The sequence below is a fragment of the Aotus nancymaae genome, unplaced genomic scaffold (genome assembly GCF_030222135.1).
Source record: "Aotus nancymaae isolate 86718 unplaced genomic scaffold, 86718_ANA_hifiasm-v0.15.2.pri h1tg000008l, whole genome shotgun sequence".
In the NCBI taxonomy this organism is placed as follows: Eukaryota; Metazoa; Chordata; class Mammalia; order Primates; family Aotidae; genus Aotus; species Aotus nancymaae.
Window position 1 is genome coordinate 18,568,652 of NW_026988419.1, and position 24,183 is coordinate 18,592,834.

At 35.3% G+C, this 24,183-nt stretch overlaps 1 protein-coding gene across 1 annotated transcript in view; it reads left to right on the forward strand.

Annotated features, from left to right (window-relative positions):
- Positions 1–24,183, forward strand: part of ABCA12 (ATP binding cassette subfamily A member 12) — a 210,021-nt gene that overhangs the window by 94,865 nt on the left and 90,973 nt on the right. The window contains exons 8-14 of the mRNA XM_064372813.1: positions 4,310–4,422; positions 10,268–10,343; positions 14,814–14,932; positions 16,264–16,370; positions 22,062–22,318; positions 22,410–22,522; positions 23,730–23,854. Coding sequence (XP_064228883.1) covers positions 4,310–4,422; positions 10,268–10,343; positions 14,814–14,932; positions 16,264–16,370; positions 22,062–22,318; positions 22,410–22,522; positions 23,730–23,854 — 910 coding nt within the window. The remainder of the gene's footprint in view (positions 1–4,309; positions 4,423–10,267; positions 10,344–14,813; positions 14,933–16,263; positions 16,371–22,061; positions 22,319–22,409; positions 22,523–23,729; positions 23,855–24,183) is intronic.

Below are 24,183 nucleotides of genomic sequence, written 5' to 3' on the forward strand. Positions count from 1 at the left end.
GTAATTTGACTATTTTAGATACTTCTCATACATGAAATTTTGTAGTATTTTGCTTTGTGTGATTGGCTTAAGTGGTTATGCATTATCATTTCCCGTAATGTCTTCAAAGTTCATTCATGTTATTGCATGTTTCAAAATGCCTTTTTTTTTTTAAGGCCGAACAGTATTCCTTGTGTGTATATACCACATTTTCTTACTCATTTATTTGTTGATGGACGTTTAGTTTATCTCCACATTTTGGCTATTGTGAATAGTGCTGGATGAACACAGCAGTACTACTATTTCTTCAAGATTCTGATTTCAATTTGTTTGGATAAGAATCCAGAAGTGAGATTGCTGGATCATATATGATAGTCTGTTTTTAGATTTTTAAGGAATCTCCATACTGTTTTCCATAGCAACTGTACCATTTTGTATTCTTTTCTTAAAGTTTTTATCTTAAATTTCTTTAATTCAGCAGTATTTCTTTTTATTTTTTAACTGACAAAAATGTTATATATTTATGGTATATGACATGTTGTAATATATATATCTACATTGTAGAATGGCTAAATCAAGCTATTTAACATATACATTTCTTTCGTATACTTATTTTTTGTGGTGAGAACATTTGAAATCTGCTTAACAATTTTTTTTTGTATTCGATATATTTTATATGAACAGGCCTCAGGGCTAGATTTGGCCTGCAGGTTGCACAGATTAGTAGGTCCAGCAAACCATCATGGCACACGCATACCTATGTAACAAACCTGCACGTTCTGCACACGTATTCCTCCCCCACTTTTTTTTAGAAGAAATAAAGAGAAAAAAAAAGACTGGGGACACATAGCTTTTTTTTTTTTTTTGAGATGGAGTCTCTTTCTGTTGCCCAGTCTGTCATGCAGTGCCACGATCTCGGCTCACTACAACCTCCACCTCCCAGGTTCAAGCAATTCTCCTGCCTCAGCCTCCTAAGTAGCTGGGATTACAGGCATGCCCCACCACACCCAGCTAATTTTTAAATATTTTTGGTAGAGACAGAGTTTCACCATGTTGGCCAGGCTGGTCTGGAATTCCTGACTTCAGGTGATCTGCCTGCCTTGGCCTCCCAAAGTGCTGGGATTACGAGTGTGAGCCACAACCCCTGGCCAGTATTTTGTATTCTTACCAATAGCATGCAAGGGTTATATCTTTGCCAATACTTTTTGTCTTTTGTTTATTCAGTAATATGTATCCTGACAGCTGTGTAATGATACTGAGATTTTCATTTGCATTTATCTGATGATTAGTGATACCGAACATTTTTTCATATGTCTATTGGCTATTTATATGTTTTCTTTGGAGAAATGTCTATTCACGTCCTTCGTTCATTTTGAAATTGGGTTTATTTATTTATTTACTATTGAGCTGTAGATGGTCTTTATATATTTTGGAAATAAACTCCTTATCAAATACAGGTTTCCAAATATTTTTTACCATTGTATAGGTTGCATTTTTGATAGAGTAGCATCTGACTTTTATTTAATCAGAACAACTCTTTTTATAGTGGTCCAGTAATTTACTTACTTGATCTTTCTAACATAATAGCCCCTAGTTAATGTGGTTTTTGAGCACGTGAAATGTGCTAGTATGCCTAAGGAACTGAATTTGCAACTTTACTAACTTTGCTTCACTTAAATTGTAAAAACTAATACTTTATTCAGTTATTGAAAAATTTTTAGTATGTTTAGAATAACTTGGGTATGTGAATCTACTTTTTCACCTGTAAATTTAATAAAATCTAATACAGATTAAGACTTTTCAATTAAAATTTAGCATGTGCATTGAGATGCCCCATAAGTTTGGAGACCTAGTATAGTGAAAGACCTAAGTATTTCATTATTTTTACATTATTAAATATTGAAATCCTAATATTTTGGATGTATTGGGTTAAATAGAATATATTATTAAAATTAACTTCATCTGTTTCTTTTAACTTTTTTAATGGGATTACTAGAAAATTCCAAATTAAATACATGGCTTGGATTATATTTCCATATAAACCATTTTTTAAAGTCAGCTGTTTATTATTATGATTAATCTGACAGTGTCACTAACAGCCATAATTTTCTCACAAATGACTGTATATTATCACAAAATTATGGTCTCATTGGTTTATCTTAGTCTTTGTTGAACAAGTAATAGAGACAAATGGACCCCAAAGGAATTTTTTTATTTCTTCAGCATTTTATTACATTGTAAGTTGTATATAAACCAACCACTAAAATCAGATTATATAATGTTAAAGTTAAGACAATAATTAATGAGCAATCTCAAAAGTCAAGAAAAGTATGTGAAAGGAAACAGGATTGTTGCCTTGCTGAGAGGAAGGGCTATGCTGAGACATGAATCCCAAAAACTCTTCTTAAAAATTACCTTTACTCACAGGCAACTTGTTTTTGATGATGTTTTGTTTTGATGATTTCCATTTTTATATGATGAAGAGAAGAAAAATAATCTATGAAGTAATATAAAGATGAAATATCGATGGTTCAAAGGATTTCGGAGAAGATGGGAGCCTAGGTGTCATTATTTATTAAGTTACATTTTGTTAGAAAAAGATGAATGAAATCTGTGGACATTTAATTAATAATGTTAATGATAATAATGCTGAAAGATTTAATGAGATCATCAAATGTTCAGTCTTTGAAGATATTACTTTGGGACAACAGATCAGGTGAGTTAGGCAGAGGGTCTGACTTGGAGAAGACCAGCCAAGACTTATGACCTAAGACAGTCTAGCCGGTCTCCATGGTTGCTTGGGTTTAGAAGCATCCCAACATCTGAGAACCAGGAAATTCTTGGGGCAAACATAAAAATGCACTGAGGTATCACCAGTCATGTATACAGAGCAGAGATGAGAAAAATACAGCCATGCCTCTGTGGCCAACTGTTTGGAACACAGCTGGGTGATAAGTTAACGATGCCTGTGGGCTCTATGCAGAAATGCTCTGCCCTTCTCCTCCCCACCATGTTGAAGCAAAGCTTTTGTGCCAGAGGCAACATATAGAGTGGATAGAACATAAACTTTGAAATAGACAGACCCCTGCTGTACTTATTATTAACTAAATAACCTTGTATAAGTTACTTAACTTTTTTGAACTTTAGTTTTGCCATCTGCAAAACTGGACAAATAAAATTGACTTTATAGAATTATTAGAAAACTAAATGTTAGAAAATATATATGCATATATTTTTATGTATGTTTATAAACAAATACACATATCCAAATGTATATCCTTATGTTATACTAGGAACTATCCGGACAGCATCCCAAACTTAGTTCTCTAAACAGCTCTCATTCATATCTAGGGAGCTAAAATGAACCAAAGCTTAACCTAAATGTCAAAAATTTCAAAAACATAGAATGCCATGAAAGTGTACACAAATACTGTATCTATTGCTGGAATATGCATTGTTTATTTTTTGTACTACATTTAACTTTACAATGTCAAATTTTTAACAAAAGCCTTTTGTTCTCACTACTACTTAACTAAAGCATTCGCTTGACTGATGATATAAATCACAGTATTTGTATAATTTAGACATACATGTGCAATAGCAATATTTCTTTAAAATGCACTAATGGCTATAAAGGAACTAAAAGACATGTATTAAGTAACTAATTGCTTTCTGGAAATACAGGATGAACTCAAGCATAACTGAATTTTCTGATTGTCAATCCCCAGTGTAGACTGCCCATTTTATTGGTAACATACAAGCTGTAGAAAGACAGTATGGATATTAATTTTGAACTATCTCTGGAATAGTGCCTAGAGACCACTTACAGGACAGAGTATGGTATTTAATTAGGGCAAGCTCCATTTTCTTTTACAAAAACATTACTATTTGTTTAGCAAAAGATAAATAATAAATACTCCTGAAATTAGATCCTTCATTTGTTTTTTTAATGAAAATACTTTCTAATACTTAATTTTTCTTTTTACTTAAAAAAATGTATTCTTTAATTAAAAGGTGGTTTTCCTAACTAATTATTTCTGAGTCTTAGAAAAAAATTGCTGGGAACCTTACTTCATTACTTTAAGGCTGGTGAGTCCTGATATTTTACAAGCCTGGAAATATAAAGTGTCCTGTCCGGATCAAGAATATTTTGTTGAGTTTCTGTGCATGAACAGACAAACAAGTAATTAAATGACAAAAAGTAGCATCTTATCTTTTATGTTATAAGAATAATTTTCTATACTGTAGCCATTTTCTCCTTAAATAACATTTTGTTTCTGTCTGCAAACGTTGAAACATAATCTGGTTTAATTGTTTTTTGACTCCTTAGTGTGTTGCTGGTTGTGCAGAAGGTTAATCCACGAGTTGCATCTAATGAAGGTTTTAGAACCTTCCAGAAGTCTGTTAAACATCTGCTGTACACTCTGGACTCCCCAGCTCAAGGTATTATTTTTCCATCTTACTGTGTTAAATTCAGTGTCACAAAGCCCACTGGAAATATAAAGCAGAGTGCGGTGAAAGTAATCATGTAGAGATGATATTATTCTTAGGTGGGGACATATGCTATGAATAAATCTGGATCTCTAGTTAATTGAAGTGTGGAGAAAGGGAGAAATGGCCAAGAAGAGGGAGCTGAGGCTTTCTAGGGTTTTTATTTAGGTGAAAATGATCTCTATTAGCTTGTAAAACTATGTTTATACTTGGTATAGAAAAAAAAGCAGAGAATGTGCCTCAACAAATAGATTTCTACCCTACTATTTGAAACAAAGCCTAAAGTGAATTGCAGTACTTTTGACTTCATTTTCAAATTTTGATTTTTTAATTAGAAGTTCTTTCATTGGCAAAAATATGCCCCTCAGTCATCTTGATATTAGAGCATGAATAGATCAATATAAATACAATGCCATGCCCAGTAAGACAAGGTATAACATGTTGCTAGTGAGTCATGAAATGTCCCTTTGGCACATCTAGGATAGTACTGTCTACACTCACATGGAAACATATGGATATATATACACACAGACACAGGTTTGGAGATGTAAGAAATAAATCTCTATTTGCCAAGTTTGGTTAACAATTTATCTCTTGTGAATAAATTTAGAATCATGCTTTCTCAGCTGAGTTTGTCAGCTTTTACATATGTTGATTTTTACCTTTAGATTACAAAAATAAGCATCCTGAGATCATCAGTTCAAAAGCTGATTGTTCATTATATAGTCTTGAAATATCAATTTTCATATTTAAAAAAGCATATCTATGAAGGTTTTGAAGAATTCTTACTGGAGGGTTCAACAATGCTCTTGGATGTCATTTTCTGTTAGTATAGAGCATTTTTTAATATCTACAATTACAGAATTAATGGTTAGCTTGCAGGATTGACTGTTACTAAATTTGATGGTTTTGACGACCATTAGAAAAACAGGATTACTCTAAAAAAATAGTTCAGGCTAAAAAACCAGACAGTGCACTAACAAACATAATTATTTCCTCTGTATGCTTTTCATATTTGCATTTTAAAGGCTTAAGAACTTAATGTTTCTCCTTACTACCTTTTCTTCTGTATCTTCAGACTCACACCTTATAATTAATATAAAGTAATAAACATATATATATGTGTGCCATACACACACACACACACACATATATACATAAACTTATGTACGTGTGGCAAGTTTTAAAACACATTACTGGATGGTCAAGAAGACAAGAAAATACACCAAGGAAATATATTTTTATGTGTAAAATTTGATGTACTTACCTTTTGTTTATTTTTAAATTTCCTGCACTGTGAGTTCATCAAGCCGAGAATATTAATGCGCGCGCGCACACACACACACACACACACACACACATATTTGAGATGGAGTCTCACTCTGTTGCCCAGGCTGGAGTGCAGTGGCAGACATTTTGGCTCTGAAACCTCCACCTCCCAGGTTCAAGCAGTTCTCTACCTCAGCCTCCCAAGTAGCTGGGATTACAGGTGCCCACCACCATGCCCAGCTAATTTTTGTATTTTTAGTAGAGATGGGGTGTCACCATCTTGGCCAGCCTGGTCTTGAACTTCTGACCTTGTGATCCATCCACTTCCACCTCCCAAAGTGCTAGGATTACAGGCATGAGCACCTGGCCATCAAGTTATATTTTTAAAAAATTTAAGTACAAAGCTTACCTGTGCTTCAGAAGCTAGAGAAGTAAGCAGCATTTCTTATTAAGCAGGGAGCAGAACACTTTTCATGGTGAAAAATGTAATTCAGTTTTTAATATTTAACGATGACCACATTTTACGCCTATGACCGTGCTAATCATTTTGGCAAGTTTTAAAACACATCATTGGATGGTCAAGAAGACAAGAAAATACACCAAGGAAATATATTTTTATGTGTAAAATTTGATGTACTTTTGTTTATTTTTAAATTTCCTGCACTGTGAGTTCATCAAGCCAAGAATATTAATGCACAGGTATTAATGTCAATTCCTAAAAGTTATTAACTTCAAACCCCTACCTGTTTGAGCAGAAATTCTGTAAACTTTGAAAACCCTCTTAAGTGTTTCTAGGAATCTTTCAGGGAACTTAAACTTGTAATTGAAGGCAGAAGTAGTGACTTCAGTTCAACAGCACAGGGGTCTCTGGTCCGAGGACAGATACCTTCCCCGTAATCCAGGCCACTTCATTCTTATCTTCACAGCGTTCGGCAGTATTTTTGAAAATGAACATGCTTTCTCCCTTGGTTTTATACTCTGTTATGCTGGAGTCGGGTGATATCTCACAGCAGAGTTGCTTGGATTCTCTCTAATTATAACGGTTAAGATAGCACTGTAGGTTTCAAGTAAACCTACAAAGTAGGTTTACCACTCTTTCAAGTAAAGAACATAATAGGTAATATTTATTGTGTCAATGCTCAGTGCTTTATTATCTGAAATTCCTTTTATCATCACAACAACTCTGTGACATAAAGTCGACATCACATTGTCAATATTAGACTGATCAATGAGGTAGAAAATTAACAAGGATATCCAGGACTTGAACTCAGACCCGGAACAAGTAAACTTAATAAACATTTCTAGAACTCTCCACTTCAGATACACAAAACATACATTCTTATCAGTACCATATCACACCTATTCCAAAAGTGACTACATAATTGGAAGTAAATCACTCCTCAATAATTGCATAGCATTTCATAGGTTTAAATGAAATATTGGTTGACTGCTTGTTTGTTATTTTCTTCCCTTATTCCTTCCTGTCTCCATTGTTAAGCACAATTATTGGCATAAAAGAGGTTTTCAATTCCCATTTTTAGACTGCATTCTAGCCTGAGCAATAAAGCAATACTCCAATTCTCTCTCCCTCTTTCTCTTCCTTTTTCTTCCTCTTCTTCATTCTTTATTTTTTCTTTCTTTCTTCCTTTTTTTTTTTCTTCAAAAAGAAAAAAAAAGATAAAGTTTTTACTCCATTTTATAGATAAAGAAATAGGCTTCAGGAGGCTGGGTGCTTCGCCTGTGTTACTCATCCAACAAGTGACCAAACGGAGATTAGAACCTAGATCTGTCTATCTCCACAGCTAAGCTCCATGAGCTCTTTTAAACAGCCTCGCCTAAACATTTGCCTTCTGAGACATACTTCCTTCTGGGTTATCTCACTGGGACATGCAAGTACTTGCTTAACCTCAGAATGGCCCCCACTTTCAGCCACTGATGGAGCCTGGCTCCCCATCCACATTTATCATTCTGTGGGAAGCCACATGCTACATTTTTTCCGCTGCCTTTCCCCATTCCTCTCCACACTCTGATTTCTACCCACTTTTCACACACCATTTTTATCTCTGATCCAACCTGAAGTATGAGCATGCTTCAGGGTTTCTTCAGGAGCCTCCTTTGCAACCACAAAAATAGAGAGATGCTAATAAACACCAGGGAAGAAGGTTGCCTCCTAACTTCCTGTCTCAAGATATCAAATTCTCAGCTCGGCTCCAGCTAGGATCCTTGCTACACAGTTAATACACTCCATAGTAAGTCCATTTATAAATATTGAGTTTTGGGAGCAGAGATTATCTTTGTGACTCATTGGAATTTGCTCTTTTGCAAAATAGTACATGATATGAAATTACATTTTTAGGATGTAATTTAGAATAGAAAGCAATCCTTACTGATAAAAAGAGGTTATCTATGTACCATATTTCTGTGTCTGTGAATACAATTTTATATATGCCTAATCTTACAAATAAAAAACAAGTAAAGTCTCAGATTTTAAGGGTCTGTAACATTTTCCACTTCATTAAGGCCTGTTTCTTTCAATATGCTTTATAGTCCTTAGTGACCAGAGGGAAAAGTCTCCATTTAACTTCAGGGTCAAGTCTATCATTGATAATGTACAGTTAATTTTCTATTAGTTTACTTATTTTAATGGCTTGATGAAAAAGAAAAGCTCTATAACCACATAGTATACAAATACCAATTAGCTTGCTCAGCATCATGTAGGAGTTCAAAGTGAGCAAAATTTGATCTTAGAAAAAGAGTTTTATATACCTTTACATTGCAAAAGCATGAACCTCAACAGATTTTTTAATCTATAATTATTCTATATATAGAAGCCAATATGTAATAGGTATTACTATTGTTAATTAGATTTATTTACTCTGGGCATCCCATTCATTCTTGTTCCTTAACTCACTGATGCATTACTATTATTAGAGCAATAAATATTCAGCTGCATCATGAACAGAGCACAGGAAAACTCCACTTAGCTGAACTGGAAAAACTGAGACAGCTGCTCTGCAAGATAGTAGGGGCTGTACAAACATTATTTAAACATGACTGATACAGGTGACAAGGAGATTTTTAATTCTGGAATAGTCTTTTTTACACACATGCTAATTTAAATAAAATTAATAATCAGCACCAGAAAAGAATGGATGATTGCATAGTTTTGTACTAGTACCTTTTGTGTGTGTGTGTGTATGTGTGTGTGTGAGAGAGAGAGAGAGAGATAGAGAGGGAGAGAGACAAGAGTCTCGCTCTGTTGCCCAGGCTGGAGTGAGTGCAATGGTGCAATCTCGGCTCACTGCAACCTCTGCCTCCCAGGTTCAAGTGATTCTCATGCCTCAACCTCTGAGTAGCTGGGATTACAGATGCCTGCTACCACGCTCGGCTAATTTTTATATTTTTAGTAAAATGTGGGTTTCAGTTTCACCAGGTTGGCCAGGCTGGTCTCAAACTCCTGACCTCGGGTGATCCATCCATCTTGGCCTCCCAAAGTGCTGGGATTACAGGAGTGAGCCACCGCACCCAGCCCTGTGCTACTACCTCATTAGAAGGCTTTAGGTTGCACTAACTAGAGACAGCACAAGAACTATTGAAGCTGGTAATAAAATATCCCATTGAAAGTGATTAGGCAATGCTAAAAATGATGGCATTGAAACATACTGGATTATTTATAAGGAATGAGTAGAGTCTGAAGAGAAGACTGAAGCAAGTGATACCATTTCCCTAAAGGAGCCGAATTAAAGTATTGGATTTATAATGCTTTTATTTATGTAGGGACCATTTAAAGCATTTTCATTTTCAATTTTTATGTGAGTGCTGTTGCACACTTACTCTTTAATGATACAACCTTATGCAGCAGGCTGAATCAGGGACCTATTTAACTTCTAGGGGTAACTCAGGATGTTGAATTAGATCTCCATATGTGGTTTCCATTAGACCAAACTTAGTGACTGCCCATCACACTATGCACCTTCATATTATTTGAGAACACTCAGAACAGTTCTGTTAACATCAGTCAATTTGCATTCACAGCTGCATTCAATTGAGATTAGTGGCTGCTTTTTGAAAGATAGAAAATATAGATTAGTGATGGCAGATGTTTCCTGAGGCTACATTCTAACAACTGAAGGAAAAAAAAAATCCAGTGACCCGTAAGACTAAAATTGACTTCATTTGATTAACAAATCACGTGGTAGTCAATCTTCATTATAGTACTCAGCAGTCATCTATATATGCAGGTCCTGGGATAAAATAATGTAGTGGCTTGATGCACAAAGAACTTGTTAGAAATGCATATGCTTGACCATTGGGATTATTTTGACCGGTAGCCATCTATTTCCTATAAATATCACCAATATTTCCAACAAAAGAGCATAGATGTGTTTAATAAAATTCTTTGGAGAATAATTCTGCAGATTTCTGCATTTTCTCCTCATTAATTTGACCTGGGATGGTTTTTGCTGAGGAAAAAAAATCTTTAAGCAAACATGTTAAATATTTACCTATATAAAAATTATTACTTTAGGTGACTCCGAAAATATAACACATGTGTGGAGTGAGGATGATGGACAGACATTATCTCCAAGCAGTCTGGCTGCACAGTAAGTCTTTGTTTATTTCTAAATAGGTAGGTAACTTGGCTGAATAAACAAAACAGTTTCTAAACATAATTCTCTTATCAGTGTATATAAGCATGGAATAAAAAAATCAACTATTGACCGAGCAAAGGAAAGGGCATAGTCCAAGTGAAGTAAAGTTGAAACTTATTTTTTGATATTATTTAATGATACTTTAGGATTGCACAAGAAAATCTCTTTTTCAGTTCCAAGCGTGCATAACTAGATGTAATGTGTCATTCTGGATTGGTTACCTTATGCCTGTGGGGATGATCTGGCTAGAGGTCCAATTGCCGACACTTTTCTTTCACCACAAACAATGTATAAGTATCTGTCTTACTATATGCAGCCTGCTATAGCAAAATATCATAAAGTGAGCAGCTTATAAACAAGCCTCCTAATACTGTCATCTTTGGGGTTTGGAGTTCAACATATGAATTTCGGGAGGGCATACTCATTCATACCATAGCAGCCTCCAATTTTTTTATTACTATTTTTTTTTATTTCTAAAGAATCAAAATTTTTTTTACACGCAAGCAAGATAATGCAAAATTTGTTGGCTTTTAGTGGTATTCAGTTAGGCAAAACTGTAGGTAATTTAATTTGGGGCTTTTATTGGCATATATAAAGTCCTAGCAGTAGGCAGTGGAAATAACAGCAGCAACCATGCTGTCTAAAGACCGTTAATGTAAGCAGATCCTGAAGTAACTGTGATAATTATGGTAAGAAGTGCAAACAGTTGCTTATGGGAGTTAATTGAAGCAAATTCCCGTAGTTCAAGGTAAATTTAGAGACTAGATGGCCTGCCTGTTAGGTAAAGTTTTCTTTAGCCTATAAATTATATTATTGAAATTCTTTGATTTTAGTCCCAAAGGATAGATTTTTGTGCCAATAGAAATTTATATAAATGAAAACAAACAGGAGTACTTATTTTTAACCACGTTTTTCTTTTTCTAAAATAGAATTTATATAGTTGTTTATAAACTTTCTATTATTTAAAGGGAAGTTCTCCAATTCTGAGTAGATTCTGGCCAAAATCCTTGCATAAACGACCTCCTCCTGTTTCTGCTGCCTCATCCTCTACAGTGGCTGACCCAGGTGCTTCTCCCAGAGCAACCAAGCCCTTAGGCAGTTTTTCCTTAGCCAGGCTGCCATGTTTCAAATAGTCATGTCTTTTAAACACATTCCCTATACAGCCATCAAATATAATAATAGCAAAATACCTTTAAACTGAGGTAACTGAATACTTATTGCTGAAGCCAGGAATTTTTTATCAGAGCCTTGAGGCATCCATAGCATTGATAATGTCAGCGCCACAGACCTGCAAATTCCACAGCAAATGTAGTTAGTTGCTGACAGCTAGCTGACAGTTTATTAGGAAGAATTCAATACTTCTAAGATGGCTCTTGTTGTGATGGATGAAATTAAGGGATTTCTTATCTCCAGACTTCCTTTCCATTCCAGCTTTAAAATAATCACAGAGTGGCAATACTGGTATAAGATAAAAGTTATTTTGGCTCAGAATTTTCTAGAGAAAGATGCTCAAAACCACTTTTCCCTCATAGCTCTGCTTTCTCCTAATTATTTTTGTTCTAAACTCATTATTTTGATTATTTTGTGTTTGTACTTACACACATGAATGTGCATATCCAAACGCTTATCTTTTATTGTAAGTACTCTTGGGAAGTAGGTAGGATTTTGCATAAAGGATTACACAAGTGTTTTAAGGGAATAATTTGGCATTTATGCCAAAACTGTGGCACACAGATATGGGATCTTATTTTGGAGTAAACTAAGTCTATTCTCGAAAATTTTTGTAATCAAGTGTTCTTTATGAAACTAAGAGAATGGCTTAGATGATATTTCAAGGTCAATTCTAGCCCCGCTGTCCTGTATTTTAAGCTTGACAGTACACCATGAAAATCTCTTGTTCTAGTCCATCTAGTAAATTAGGCCAATATTTTGCCCTTGAGCAGTGCACCAAGTGGAAATGGTTCTATGTTGTAACAGTGATGACAGAGAGAAAGACAAACATAAAAGAAGGAAGGGCAATATTGGGAGGTGTGGGGAAAGATGAGGAGAGGAAGGGAGAACCACCTTACTGAAGCAAGAGAATGACCCGACATGTGCTCATCCAGAGATGCCTCATTGGGCACTTCTCAGATAAATGCCCAGTATCCCTGCAGCTTCCTACATATCTTTTCCTTATGTATTTATCATTTCAACAGATATTAACTCAAGTGTATGATATACAAAACACAAATGCTAGATATTCTGTGATGGGGATGGGGTCATGGGTGAACAGGGAGTGGGATACAAAACTAAATGCATCATTCTTTCAAGTTGCTCAGAGGAGAAATGTTTATTTTGAAACCTATACTTATCACTATAGCCAAATAAAATGATGGATTGTTCCACGCTCCTTTCCCCAAAATAGATGCAGTCAATTTATAATTGTTCTCATAATTTCATTTGTCTCTTTTTTGATGTTTTGGATTCTGAAGTCCCATCTTCCAGCTTATCTTTGGAATATTCTTTCGGACACTGCTTCCCACTTCCCTCAACATTCTGAAACTATCATATATTTCAGAACACCTGCTCAGGATTTTTTGAGCAAGTGTTGTGAGTATATCAGTTATTATTAGACCTTGGCTTGATTTGATTTGACTTGACTCGCTGATATCGTAAGTGGACCAGTCCATGAACCTGGATTCATTTCTTCATATTATACGGGTAACCTATAGAACAGGGTTAGTTCTGTCACCTGTCACACTCCTATTGCATTTTTAACAGTAATAATGTGATTTTAAAATTTCCCTGATAGTTTCTTTTATTTAGGACAGAAAACTTACTCGAAGAATACACTCTCCTGTCCTTCATTTGTGAATTGATAAATGGCATGACCATCTATAAGGAGGCCTTGATAAATAATGAAGCTAACTGTCTAAAATCTCAAAGGTCTGAGACCACCAAATATAGTATTACCAAGAATCTCTAGTCAAGAAAATGCCTATGCACAAGCATGAGTGCCTGTAAAATGGATGCTTTTTTAAAAAATAAAGGCTATGAATAGTATTTAAATGAGTCAGCCCTCTGACCACTTTGCTGTGCTCTGACTGCCAAGTTAGAGACTTTTTTTGCCATTTATTTTTTCTTTTAAAGTTCCTCAAGGATCCTGTGTTACTAACCCACATTTAAACACCCTGAGTCTTCTTTAATATTAATGAAAACATTTTCCTAAATTTACTAGCTATGTCAAGATTAATTGATCCCACTCACATTTTAATAAAATCTAACTTAAACATCCAATAGGACTAGTTAATTTGGGTATTGTACAGTTTGATTCAAAACAGATGATCCCCAAATCAGCCATTAACATTTATTCTATCTTTACTGTACATAAAATTCAATAGTAGACACTAAGGGAAGAAGTTACAAAATAAATAGAGATGCAGCCCCACAGTTGAAATGACAGGGCATGTATAGTACGCACATACTCATTCACATAGCCTGACTCACATAGCCTTAAAAATCTTAGGCTCTATCTTCACATGCCAGTCACTTTGAAAGGAAACCAGAAAGTGGTTAATTTGGAAACACCAAATTGGTTGGTTGGAGAAAAAAGGAACTTATATTGGTCAATTGGATCCCATTAGTTCTTTCTCATCACAATTAAATGAATTCAAATCTAGTTATTCAATATTATAGATGGAAAGGACCTAGGAGATCATCTAGCCCCCAGCTTTCAACTGACAGGAGAAGAATTGGAGACTCAGAAGGGGGTTGCCAGATTTAGAAAATAAAAAGAGATAACGAGGTCAGGAGTTCAAGACCGGCCTGACTAACATGGTGAAGCCCCGTCTCTACTAAAACTACAACAATTAGCCAGGCATGGTGGCATGTGCCTGTAATCCCAGCTACTCAGGAGGCTGAGGCAGCAGAATCTGGGAGCAGCAGAATCACTTGAATCTGGGAGGCAGAGGTGGTAGTGAGCCAAGATTGTACCACTGCACTCCAGCCTGGGCGACAGAGTGAGACTCCATCTCAAAAAAATGTATATATATATATGAAAAAAGATAAAAAGAAAAATAAAAAAAATTGCAGGACTTGTGGGATGTATTTGCACACAAAAAGATTACTCATTGTTTATCTAAGATTTAACTTTAACTGGAAGTCCAGTATTTTCTCTGGCAACCCTTACCAGTGCCTAGAAATCGCCTTAAGATGACCTATGATGGAATATTAAAATAATTAAATATAAAGATAGTACACATGGAAAAGGCAAGTGCTCAGAGAATCCAGAGAGGTGCTGCCATTGTACAGTTAAACAGGATGAGGGAAGACATCCATAGTATTTCAATGTCCCAGCCAACCAGTGCCCAACAACCAGGGACCAAAATGGCTTTGCTTTATTTTCATATGACTTAATTTTGGTATTCTTTTCTAATTCTGCAGGCTCCTAATTCTGGAAAACTTTGAAGATGCCCTCTTAAATATATCAGCAAATAGTCCTTATATTCCTTACTTGGCATGTGTGAGAAATGTGACTGACAGTTTGGCCAGGGGTTCACCAGGTAATAACTTTTCTTAATCAAAATGCCCCTCATGATTTCTATTTCTGTTCTGAAGTAGTGAGTTTCTGAGGCATTTGTTTATACAAAAAAGAAAATTTGTAAAATCATTTTATTTTGAGCTGGAGTCTCACTCTGTCGTCAGGCTGGGGTACAGAGGCACGATTTCGGCTCACTGCAACCTCCGCCTCCCAGGTTCAAGTGATTCTCCTGCCTCAGCCTTCTGAGTAGCTGGAACTACAGGCGTGCGCCACCATGCCTGGCTAATTTTTGTATTTTTAGTAGAAATGGGGTTTCACCATGTTGGCCATGATGGTTTCGATCTCTTGACCTCGTGATCTGCCCAAAGTGCTGGGATTACAGGTGTGAGCCACTGCACCCGGCCTGTAAAATCTTAGTTTCCATATGCATCAGTTTCACTCTGGTGATTTGATATACAAGGGAATGTCTAGTTCTATTATCACATTATTCTGTTGCTGCTACTAGCACTAGCTGGCCACCTGGACAAACTTTAATATATAATGGCCATATAATGAATGGATAATGTGATAATGGCCACTGGGACAAACCTTCCAAGTGTCTGAAGTCATTAGGGGTTCACATGACCCTTCATGACATTTTTATGCTCTTAACAATCTTAGTTGTTAACAAGTGTTAAAGCGTGATAATACAGAGTTCTGAAAGTGGGTGTAAATTACACAAACAAAGGCATCTTTGTGGCAGACTATTTTTATTTTCTATCCTTACACACTTTATTTGCAATTTTCTGCCTACATGGGTAACCACAAAGATTATATTTAATAAAATGTTTCTTTTTTTGAGAGAAAAGATCTATTTTCTCACATTTTCTAGGACACACACATTCTTTTTTCCCACACTAAAAATAGTTTTCTGAGAGTTAATGGGAAGCAAATAGCACAACAAATATTTAAGTCTGGTCTTTGTTTATAAAGTATCAATTAATCAAGGGTGGAAAGGCCTATTTATATCACAGTGATTCTACAACCTCTTCTCTCCAAGATACTTCAAATTAATAGTATATCCAAAAGTCAGGAATAAAGCATAGTCAGTTCACAAAGAGCCAAAACTATGTAGCATCTTTGTTAGAAGTATTTTTATCCAAAGAATATCTATGAATATTTTTAAAATAATGAATTCTATTGTCCCCATGGTTCAAATAAAGGTTAAATTTTCACTCATCTCATATTTATATTGAAGTAGGCTATTATCTTAGACAAAATTTGGTACTAAATCAGGATAGAGGTGTCTTTCAAATTGGTTTCCTAAATGACCTTGCAATTCACATAAAGTAACTCTTCTCCATCCCTTTTCAGAAAATCTAAGACTCCTGCAGTCCACAATACGATTTAAAAAATCTTTTCTTCGAAATGATTCTTATGAGGATTACTTCCCTCCAGTTCCTGAAGTCCTAAAATCAAAAGTAAGCCATGAAAGATAAAAAATAAACCTCAACACTTCCTATAATATTTGGCAAGATATACTTTTACTTTAAGTTTTAAATCTGATCTTTGTAAATAATGATTCTATTTTAACTCTAGATTTATAATGGTCCTCTTATGACTCTAGAAAAAAGGTGACAAAAGAGTTTATGGCTGGATGCAGTGGCTCATGCCTGTAATCCCAGCTACTCAGGAGGCTGAGGCAGGATAATCACTTGAACCCAGGAGGCAGAGATTGCAGTGAGCTGAGATCACACTATTGCTCTCCAGCCTGGGTGACAGAGCAAGACTCCATCTCAAAAAAAAAAAAGAAATTAATTTTTTTTTTAAAGAGTTCAATGTTATATAATGGTATTTTGTTTTTAATCAGTGGGGATCTCTGCATGAAATGACCCACAAGAGCCTAATTACAGTATGTACATTCATAAGAGAATGGTTAATAGTAGTTATCATATTAAGCCTCATAATTTGAAAGAGATTTGAAAAAAGATTCACAATATGATTTCTAATTTGAGATATCCTGAGTTTTAAAATCTGTAAAAGTAGATTTTGAAAGCTGATGTTTTAGATTTCACAGCATACAAAAATCTCAAAATGTAGTTCACTCTGTTATTATTGTCATCAGAAGCAGAAGTAAGTAAGTCATATGAAAATTTATGATACTGGAGAATGTGAGAAAAAGCAACCCCCCAAAAATAAAACTCCAAAGTGGGAATCTCTCTATGCTTATTTGTCTGTTATTCTCTGTTTATTTCATGCATATAGTATATAGGTTATCATGAAATTTAGTTTATTTTTTAAATAACCCTATTAAAATTTGAAAGCTGTTTTCCTAGTAAGAATAGCTATTTAATTGGATTTACATAGTCAGGAATGAAGTCAAATTAGAACTGGTTTATTCAGGGCAAGCAAGATGACTTGTATAGTGAACATGGTATAATTAAGCAGGCATGTAAAACATTATGTCCATGTATATTACAAATAAATGTGCTAGTTACATTGCCTACATTTTAGCCCTAGTCTTCTACATGCATCAAAATTTCTAATATACTTAATTTAGCATTATCTTATTTGTTTGTGCAAATGAGAAGGAAGTTGTGCATTCATCTGGAAAATTCCTACTCATCCCTCAAGGACAAGTTTAAACATCCCTTCTTCTATATTAGAGTATCACCTTTCTCGCTGTTTTTCAGCCAGGATAATGACTTTTTCTTCTGTGCGCCTATAATATTTATCTATTCATTGTTTCTATCAATTATATGTGCTCCCATAATACTAATCTATTTATTTGTAAGACATACCCTCTAACCCCAAAGTGGGGAGATGGAAAAGCAGACCGACAATTATAATACAGTGAGATTAAGTGTTGTATGTGGATAGAGGCTTCTGTGCGTGGAGGTGGGAGATCTAACATGGATTGTAAGGGATGCAGATGGAAAGAAGAAATTCTGTAGAGAAAATAATGTTTTCTCTGAGTTTTGAAGGCTATGTAGAATTAGGGGAGTTGTGGATTCTAAACATAGAGTCCTGAGTTTAAGAAGATAGAGACGTGAACCTGAAAGATAGGTAGAGGCTATCTGCAGTCACGTGTTCAGCTGGAACAGAAGATGCCCATGGGATAGGCAGAAAAGAGGGCTGCAGGGTGAGGCTGAGCCCAGATTCTGACTTCTTTGTCAAGGAGTTTGAATTTGACCATGAAAGTTGTGAATTTGAAGAAGGTGAAATTTGCATTTTAGAAAGAGCCATCTCTACTGAGGTGACATCTCCAATGACTGTGAGATTTCTGGCCTTGGAACTCATTACTTGGCATTATAGTTTGTTTTATATGTCAGATCTGGTTTCCTCACTAGAGTTTAAGCTGATGAAATTATGCCTTCATTACCCCTAAAGCCCCACATAGTAGGAGCTTAAGGCTTGATTCATGAATGTATGAAAAAGTGAGGGTGTTAAAGCAGAGCACTGATGATGTAATCATGCTCCCTGAGCAATTACTTATTGTAGTTCTTGACTTAGAAAGTCACCAGGAAGCATATAATATACACTAGGGGAATGGAAACATGACAGTCTCAAACATTTATACTAATGGGATGGGATTGGGGCTAAAAATAATTTAAAACATCATCCCCAATTTGAATAAAATGCTCTCCATGAGGGTTACATTATGGAAAAAGTACTAGAAGCCACAGAAGTGGAAATAAACTACAATCTTTTCCCCTGAGTAGAAAATCTATTATCATTTATAACAAACATGGCTGCTGTGTGAAATTGATGGGACCCATTCAGTCTGAGACCACATGCTCCATGAGGAATATATGCCAGGTCTGTTCCTTTAGCATTGCATCCCCAGCACCTGGCAGAGAGTATGACACATGGGAAACACTCAGTACCTATTACTGAAAGAATGAAGACAAATTCCTAGAGTTCCATAGTTAGAGATGCTCTTACTCCCCTGCTTTGCCCACCCTGATAATTAGTATCATGATTGTGACCATCAGTTAGGGCACACCCATTCTAACAGTTTATTCATGATATTCCTAAGATGGTGGTGAACCCTGTCATTCATCAGTGACTTTTCCCAGCTCTTTCTCCTTGCCTGAACATTCTGCTCTTCTAGAACTTTTGTGTTTTCTCCTCCCTTCATTTTTTAATCTTTTTTCTTTCCAGTTGCTTTGATGGGAAGAATGACTTCCTGATTGGAGAGCTACACATAATGTGGGTGTTTCCTATCTGGGGCAGAAATACAAATAACACAATGTTTTTATTATTGTAACACCTTTAAAATTTTAAATAGACTCATTTTTCCCTCTATTTACCTACCAAGAGCCCAGGAATATTGCTGCTTTATTTTATGCTCATGCTATTGTGAGATCAATATCATCATGCCACTTAAGATTCTGATTCAGATGCATTTGAAAAGTATCAGGCACTGGGGAATTCAGTCACAGCTGGAAATGGCGTTAGTCTTCCGTTGTTCTATTTTAGGCCTGAACTTTTACACGTGATGAAAGAGAGAAGGGCTTTGTATGAAGCTTTGGCAGATCTGGAATCTGAAGTTGACACACACTTTTGAAGAAATTCACTGAATTTATTTTGATTTTTAATGATCTGTGAAGCTTCTAGGACTTTAATGCATGTATTGCTCTCAGAATAAAGTAGAAAGTAATGACAAATATGAAATGATCATAATGTTGCTTCTTTGTGGATATGCTTCTCAAGGCATTCCATATTATTGGCCCTGAATTATATTTTTATTTTGGAGAACCAAGCCTATTAGCCACAGTGTGGCTAGATTTCCAATTTCCTCTCTATAACTTTTATCTCACTAAGCCAAGACTATACTATATGGACTTTGGCTGGTTTCCCACCCATGTAGACCAAACTTGCAATTAAAAAACATATTTCAGTCTCTACTGGGTAAAAGTCATTCGAATGTACAACACCCTCAAAGCTCAATTAAAACAAATATATTAGCCCAACAGAATTTATCTTTTAATTTAATAATTTACCAGAAAAAGTCACTGGAGAATGTGGTATAGAGGCTTCACTCCATTTATTGCAGGTTTAATAATATCTAGTAATTGGAAAATCAAAAGAAAGAATAGAGTGGCAAATGTAGTTACAGGTGGTACAGTGACTGGGTCAATTCCAGAATGGAAAATTTCTCAGAGCAGTAACACTAGTAAGTAGAATTTTTGTATATATAAAACCATTTTTGAATAGTTCAAACCCAGAGATAAATTATAATATTAATTACAATGGAAAATAGACCAATGATATTTACTATCTAAGATAATCAACATTTAATTGCTATGACCTATGTGTATTTATAAATCTCTCATTAAAGATACATCATTGTGCCTTTTGTATCTGATAAGATAGAAATAAATATTCCAAAACATTTGCTGGTACCATAAAATACTTCATTTCTGTCGATATGTAACTTCTGATTGGAAACTGAGCTGCAATGAATGACATATATATTTGCTTGTTAGGATATTGTTCCAATTTATTTCCCTTCTTAAAAGAAATAGCTCCAGGGTAGCTTCCAAGCACAATAGAATTTGTTTTCCCAGAGGCATATATTATTTTTTCCCCAGGATGCAGGGCATACAATATATCCTCAGAATACATAGAACATAGTGAACTGATAGCACTGACAGGGTAGGAAATTATTTGATTTTCATTTTTTCTCTTTTTCCTCTGGGTGTGGGATTTTTAAGCCCCTTTTAAGCATGTTTTAAGAGCTTTTAAGGACAAAAGCACCCAGTATCCTACAATACCTGAGGGAGGAAGATGATGTCAGAAACAGTGCAGACACTTCCAAAAAATCAGGTGTATTCTCATCCATGGTTTAAATATGGTCTTATTAGAATGAACGTGATCTTCATTCAGCAGTTCAAGAAAGGCTTTTAAAATTTTTTGTTAACCTTTAAAAATTGTTGGCTGTGCATGGTGGCTCACATCTGCAATTCCAGTAGTTAGGGAGGCTGAGGCCAGCAGATGGCTTCAGCCCGGGAGTTTGAGATCAGCCAGAGTAACACGGTGAAACCCCATTTCTACAAAAAATACAAAAAATTATCCAGACATACAGGTATATGCCTGCAGTCCCAGCTACTTACTCAAGAGGCTAAGGTGGGAGGACCACCTGAGCTTGGAGGCCGAGGTTGCAGTGAGCTGTGATCGTACCAATGTGCTCCAGCCTGGGTGACAAAGTGAGACCCTATCTCAAAAAAAAAAAAAAAAAAAAATTTAAAAAATGTGGTGAAATAAATATAACATTTACTCTCTTAATCATTTTTAACTATACAGTGCAGTTGTGTTAAGTACATTCACATTGTTGTGTAACTAATCTCCAGAACTCATTTCATCTTGTAAAACTGAAACTCCATATTCATTAAACGACAACTCCTCATTCCCTACTTCCCTAGCCCCTAACAACCCACATTTTGCTTCTGACTCTATGAATTTTACTACTCTAGCTACCTCATCATATAAGTGGAATCACATAGTATTAGACCATTCACTGTTCATTTCTTGAGACTGGCTTATTTCTCTTAGCACAGTGTCCTCAAGGTTCATTCGTGTTGCAGCCTGTGTCAGAATTTCTTTCCTTTTTAAGGCTTAATAATATACCCTCTGTGTGTGTGTGTGTGTGTGTGTGTGTACACACATATACACATTCCCACCAACAGTGCACAAGGGTTGTAATTCCCCACATCTTCTCCAACACTTGTTATTTTCTGGTTTTTTTTTTTTATTAGTAGCCATCTTAATGGGTGTGTGGAAGAAATGCTTTTTAAAAGTTCCAAAACAAACCTTCTTTCTATCTTCCCTTTCATAGGATTTAAAATATAGATGAAAATATAAAATCAGTTGAAGTATTTGTGAGTTAAGCTGGATAAAACCAAACTACATTTTTTAAACCTATGACTCCACAGAGAAAGAAAGTTCTAATCGGCCCAAAAGTTTTATCAAGTTCTTTACAAGATCAGTAAACTCAAATGACAGAGAGTAGTACTTCGTAATAAAACTAACATCAAATGCCAACTAACCCAATACATATGCAGAATGTTTTTCTTAAAGGAAATCGGTTGTGGTTGCTTGTTATCAACCACTATATATGTAGAAAACTGTAACTGATCTATTTCCCACTCTTTTCCCATTTTGGAAAGCTGTCTCAACTTCGAAACTTGACTGAACTTCTTTGTGAATCTGAAACTTCCAATCTGATAGAGAAATCATGCCAGCTCTCTGCTCTCAGCTTTAAGAGCCTGTGTGAAGACAGTGAATTTGATCTGCAATTCCTGGAAGCAGCAGAGCTGGGCACTGAAATAGTAGCCAGCTTACTGTACCATGACAATGTCATATCTACAAAAGTGAGAGATTTGCTGACTGGGGATCCAAGCAAAATTAATTTAAATATGGATCAGTAAGTTTTTCCATTGTCGTCTTCTCTGGTGAAATCTCTTCCAAAATATTGATATACCTAGTTGAATTTCTTCTTTTCTGTTTCATTCCAGGTTTCTAGAACAGGCACTGCAAATGAATTACTTGGAAAACATCACACAGCTGATACTGACCATAGAAGCCATGCTGCATGTCAATAACAGTGCAGATGCTTCTGAAAAGCCAGGTGTTTCCCCATCCACATTTTAAATCTTGTCTTATTAGAATGCATGTGATCCTCATGCTGCAGTTTAAAAAAGGCTTTTTTTGAAGTTCCCAACCAAACTCGCTTTGCTATCTGCCCTTAAACATGAGAAACCTGAAGCATTCAAATATGGTTACTTGTCTAAAGTAAACACACAGAAAGCTAGCAGAGAATGAAACAGGGAAATTTGATTTCACAGCAAAAAGATCTTCAAAAGTTTAACTAGTTAGACTATTCACCTTTCGTTTCTCTGATATATTAAAGTGCATCCTATAGTCAGCTGTAAGGGCAACCATGAAATTTATTTGCTTCTGTGAAAATAATCTGATAGAAAAAAACCCAAAAGGATGCACTGCTGTCTACAGAAATCTCAATTCAGAACTTTCTATTAGTATTCCAAGCATGATGTATCATGAAATATGTTTCTTCTTTGCATATTTCCTCAATACTGAAAAGAAAGGCATTCTGACTTTTGGACAATGGGCAGCCACAAAATTGGAAGGGCACTATGTTCAAAAATAAAAAAGACATATTTGCATGAAGGATACTTAATAAAAGAAATTGAAAGGCATTTGCAGGATGATTATTACAATCTGCTAAAATCAAAATATTGTTTATTGTTCCATTAATGACCTGGAAATAAAAGAATTATAATCACTGTCCTAAAAGAGTTTGAAGTTAAAGACATTCTATTTAAAAGTGAGATGATGACTGTAAAAACCCTTTATAGTGTAGTGTGACCGTAGTTAAAGAAAAATGCTCTGTGGCAGTATGTGCGGATTTATCAAACTTTGTCCTAAATTGACAATATTACATGATCCCAGGTTAAAAAACATTGAATTTGTGTGATATTTTAAATCAAATGGAGAGATATTTATTTAGTGCATTGTGTAATCAAAATCTGTGAGGAAAGCTTATTTTCCTTCAATCAACCTTGAGTTGTAGATACCTAAGGAAAATGTATAACCCAGAGCAATCTGTTACCTTGGGTTTATGATATCATAATAAGAACAAATCTGAATCAGATAGAAATAGATCCTAAATATGCAAAGTTTGCCAGAACTGGGAGACACTGCTCCTGACAAGGCATGTATGTTTTAGTCTAGAAGGTTTCTCTATGTTAGTCCTACTAAAAAGAGTGACCTTACAAACCAACATGTGTTTTCTTTTTACGTTTTTCTTCTTACAGGTCAGTTAATAGAAATGTTTAAAAATGTTGAAGAGCTGAAAGAAGAACTAAGAAGAACAACAGGAATGTCCAACAGGAGTATCGACAAGTTACTGGCCATTCCCATCCCTGATAACAGAGCCGAGGTGGGGTGTCATGTGTTTGTACTTACATGCAGTTCTTAAAAATTTAAATAGCATTTAGCATTTGTTGAGCACTTACCAGTTAAACACTGAGAAGCTGCATGCTAAGTCGAGTGCATTTTCTGTGGAAACAATAAACATGGAGGACTAATGCTTAAGTAAAGATAAAAGAAAAATTCTGAAGCAAGAATATTATCACCGTGTGTTCCTTTTTTCTTTATTTTTCCTTCTCCTTTCCCATGCCCTCTTTGTTCTTTTCATTTTCTTTACCCTCAGATGGCTTCCTCAAACAATTGATGCCATCACTAAAGAGTTATATTCACTGTTACAAT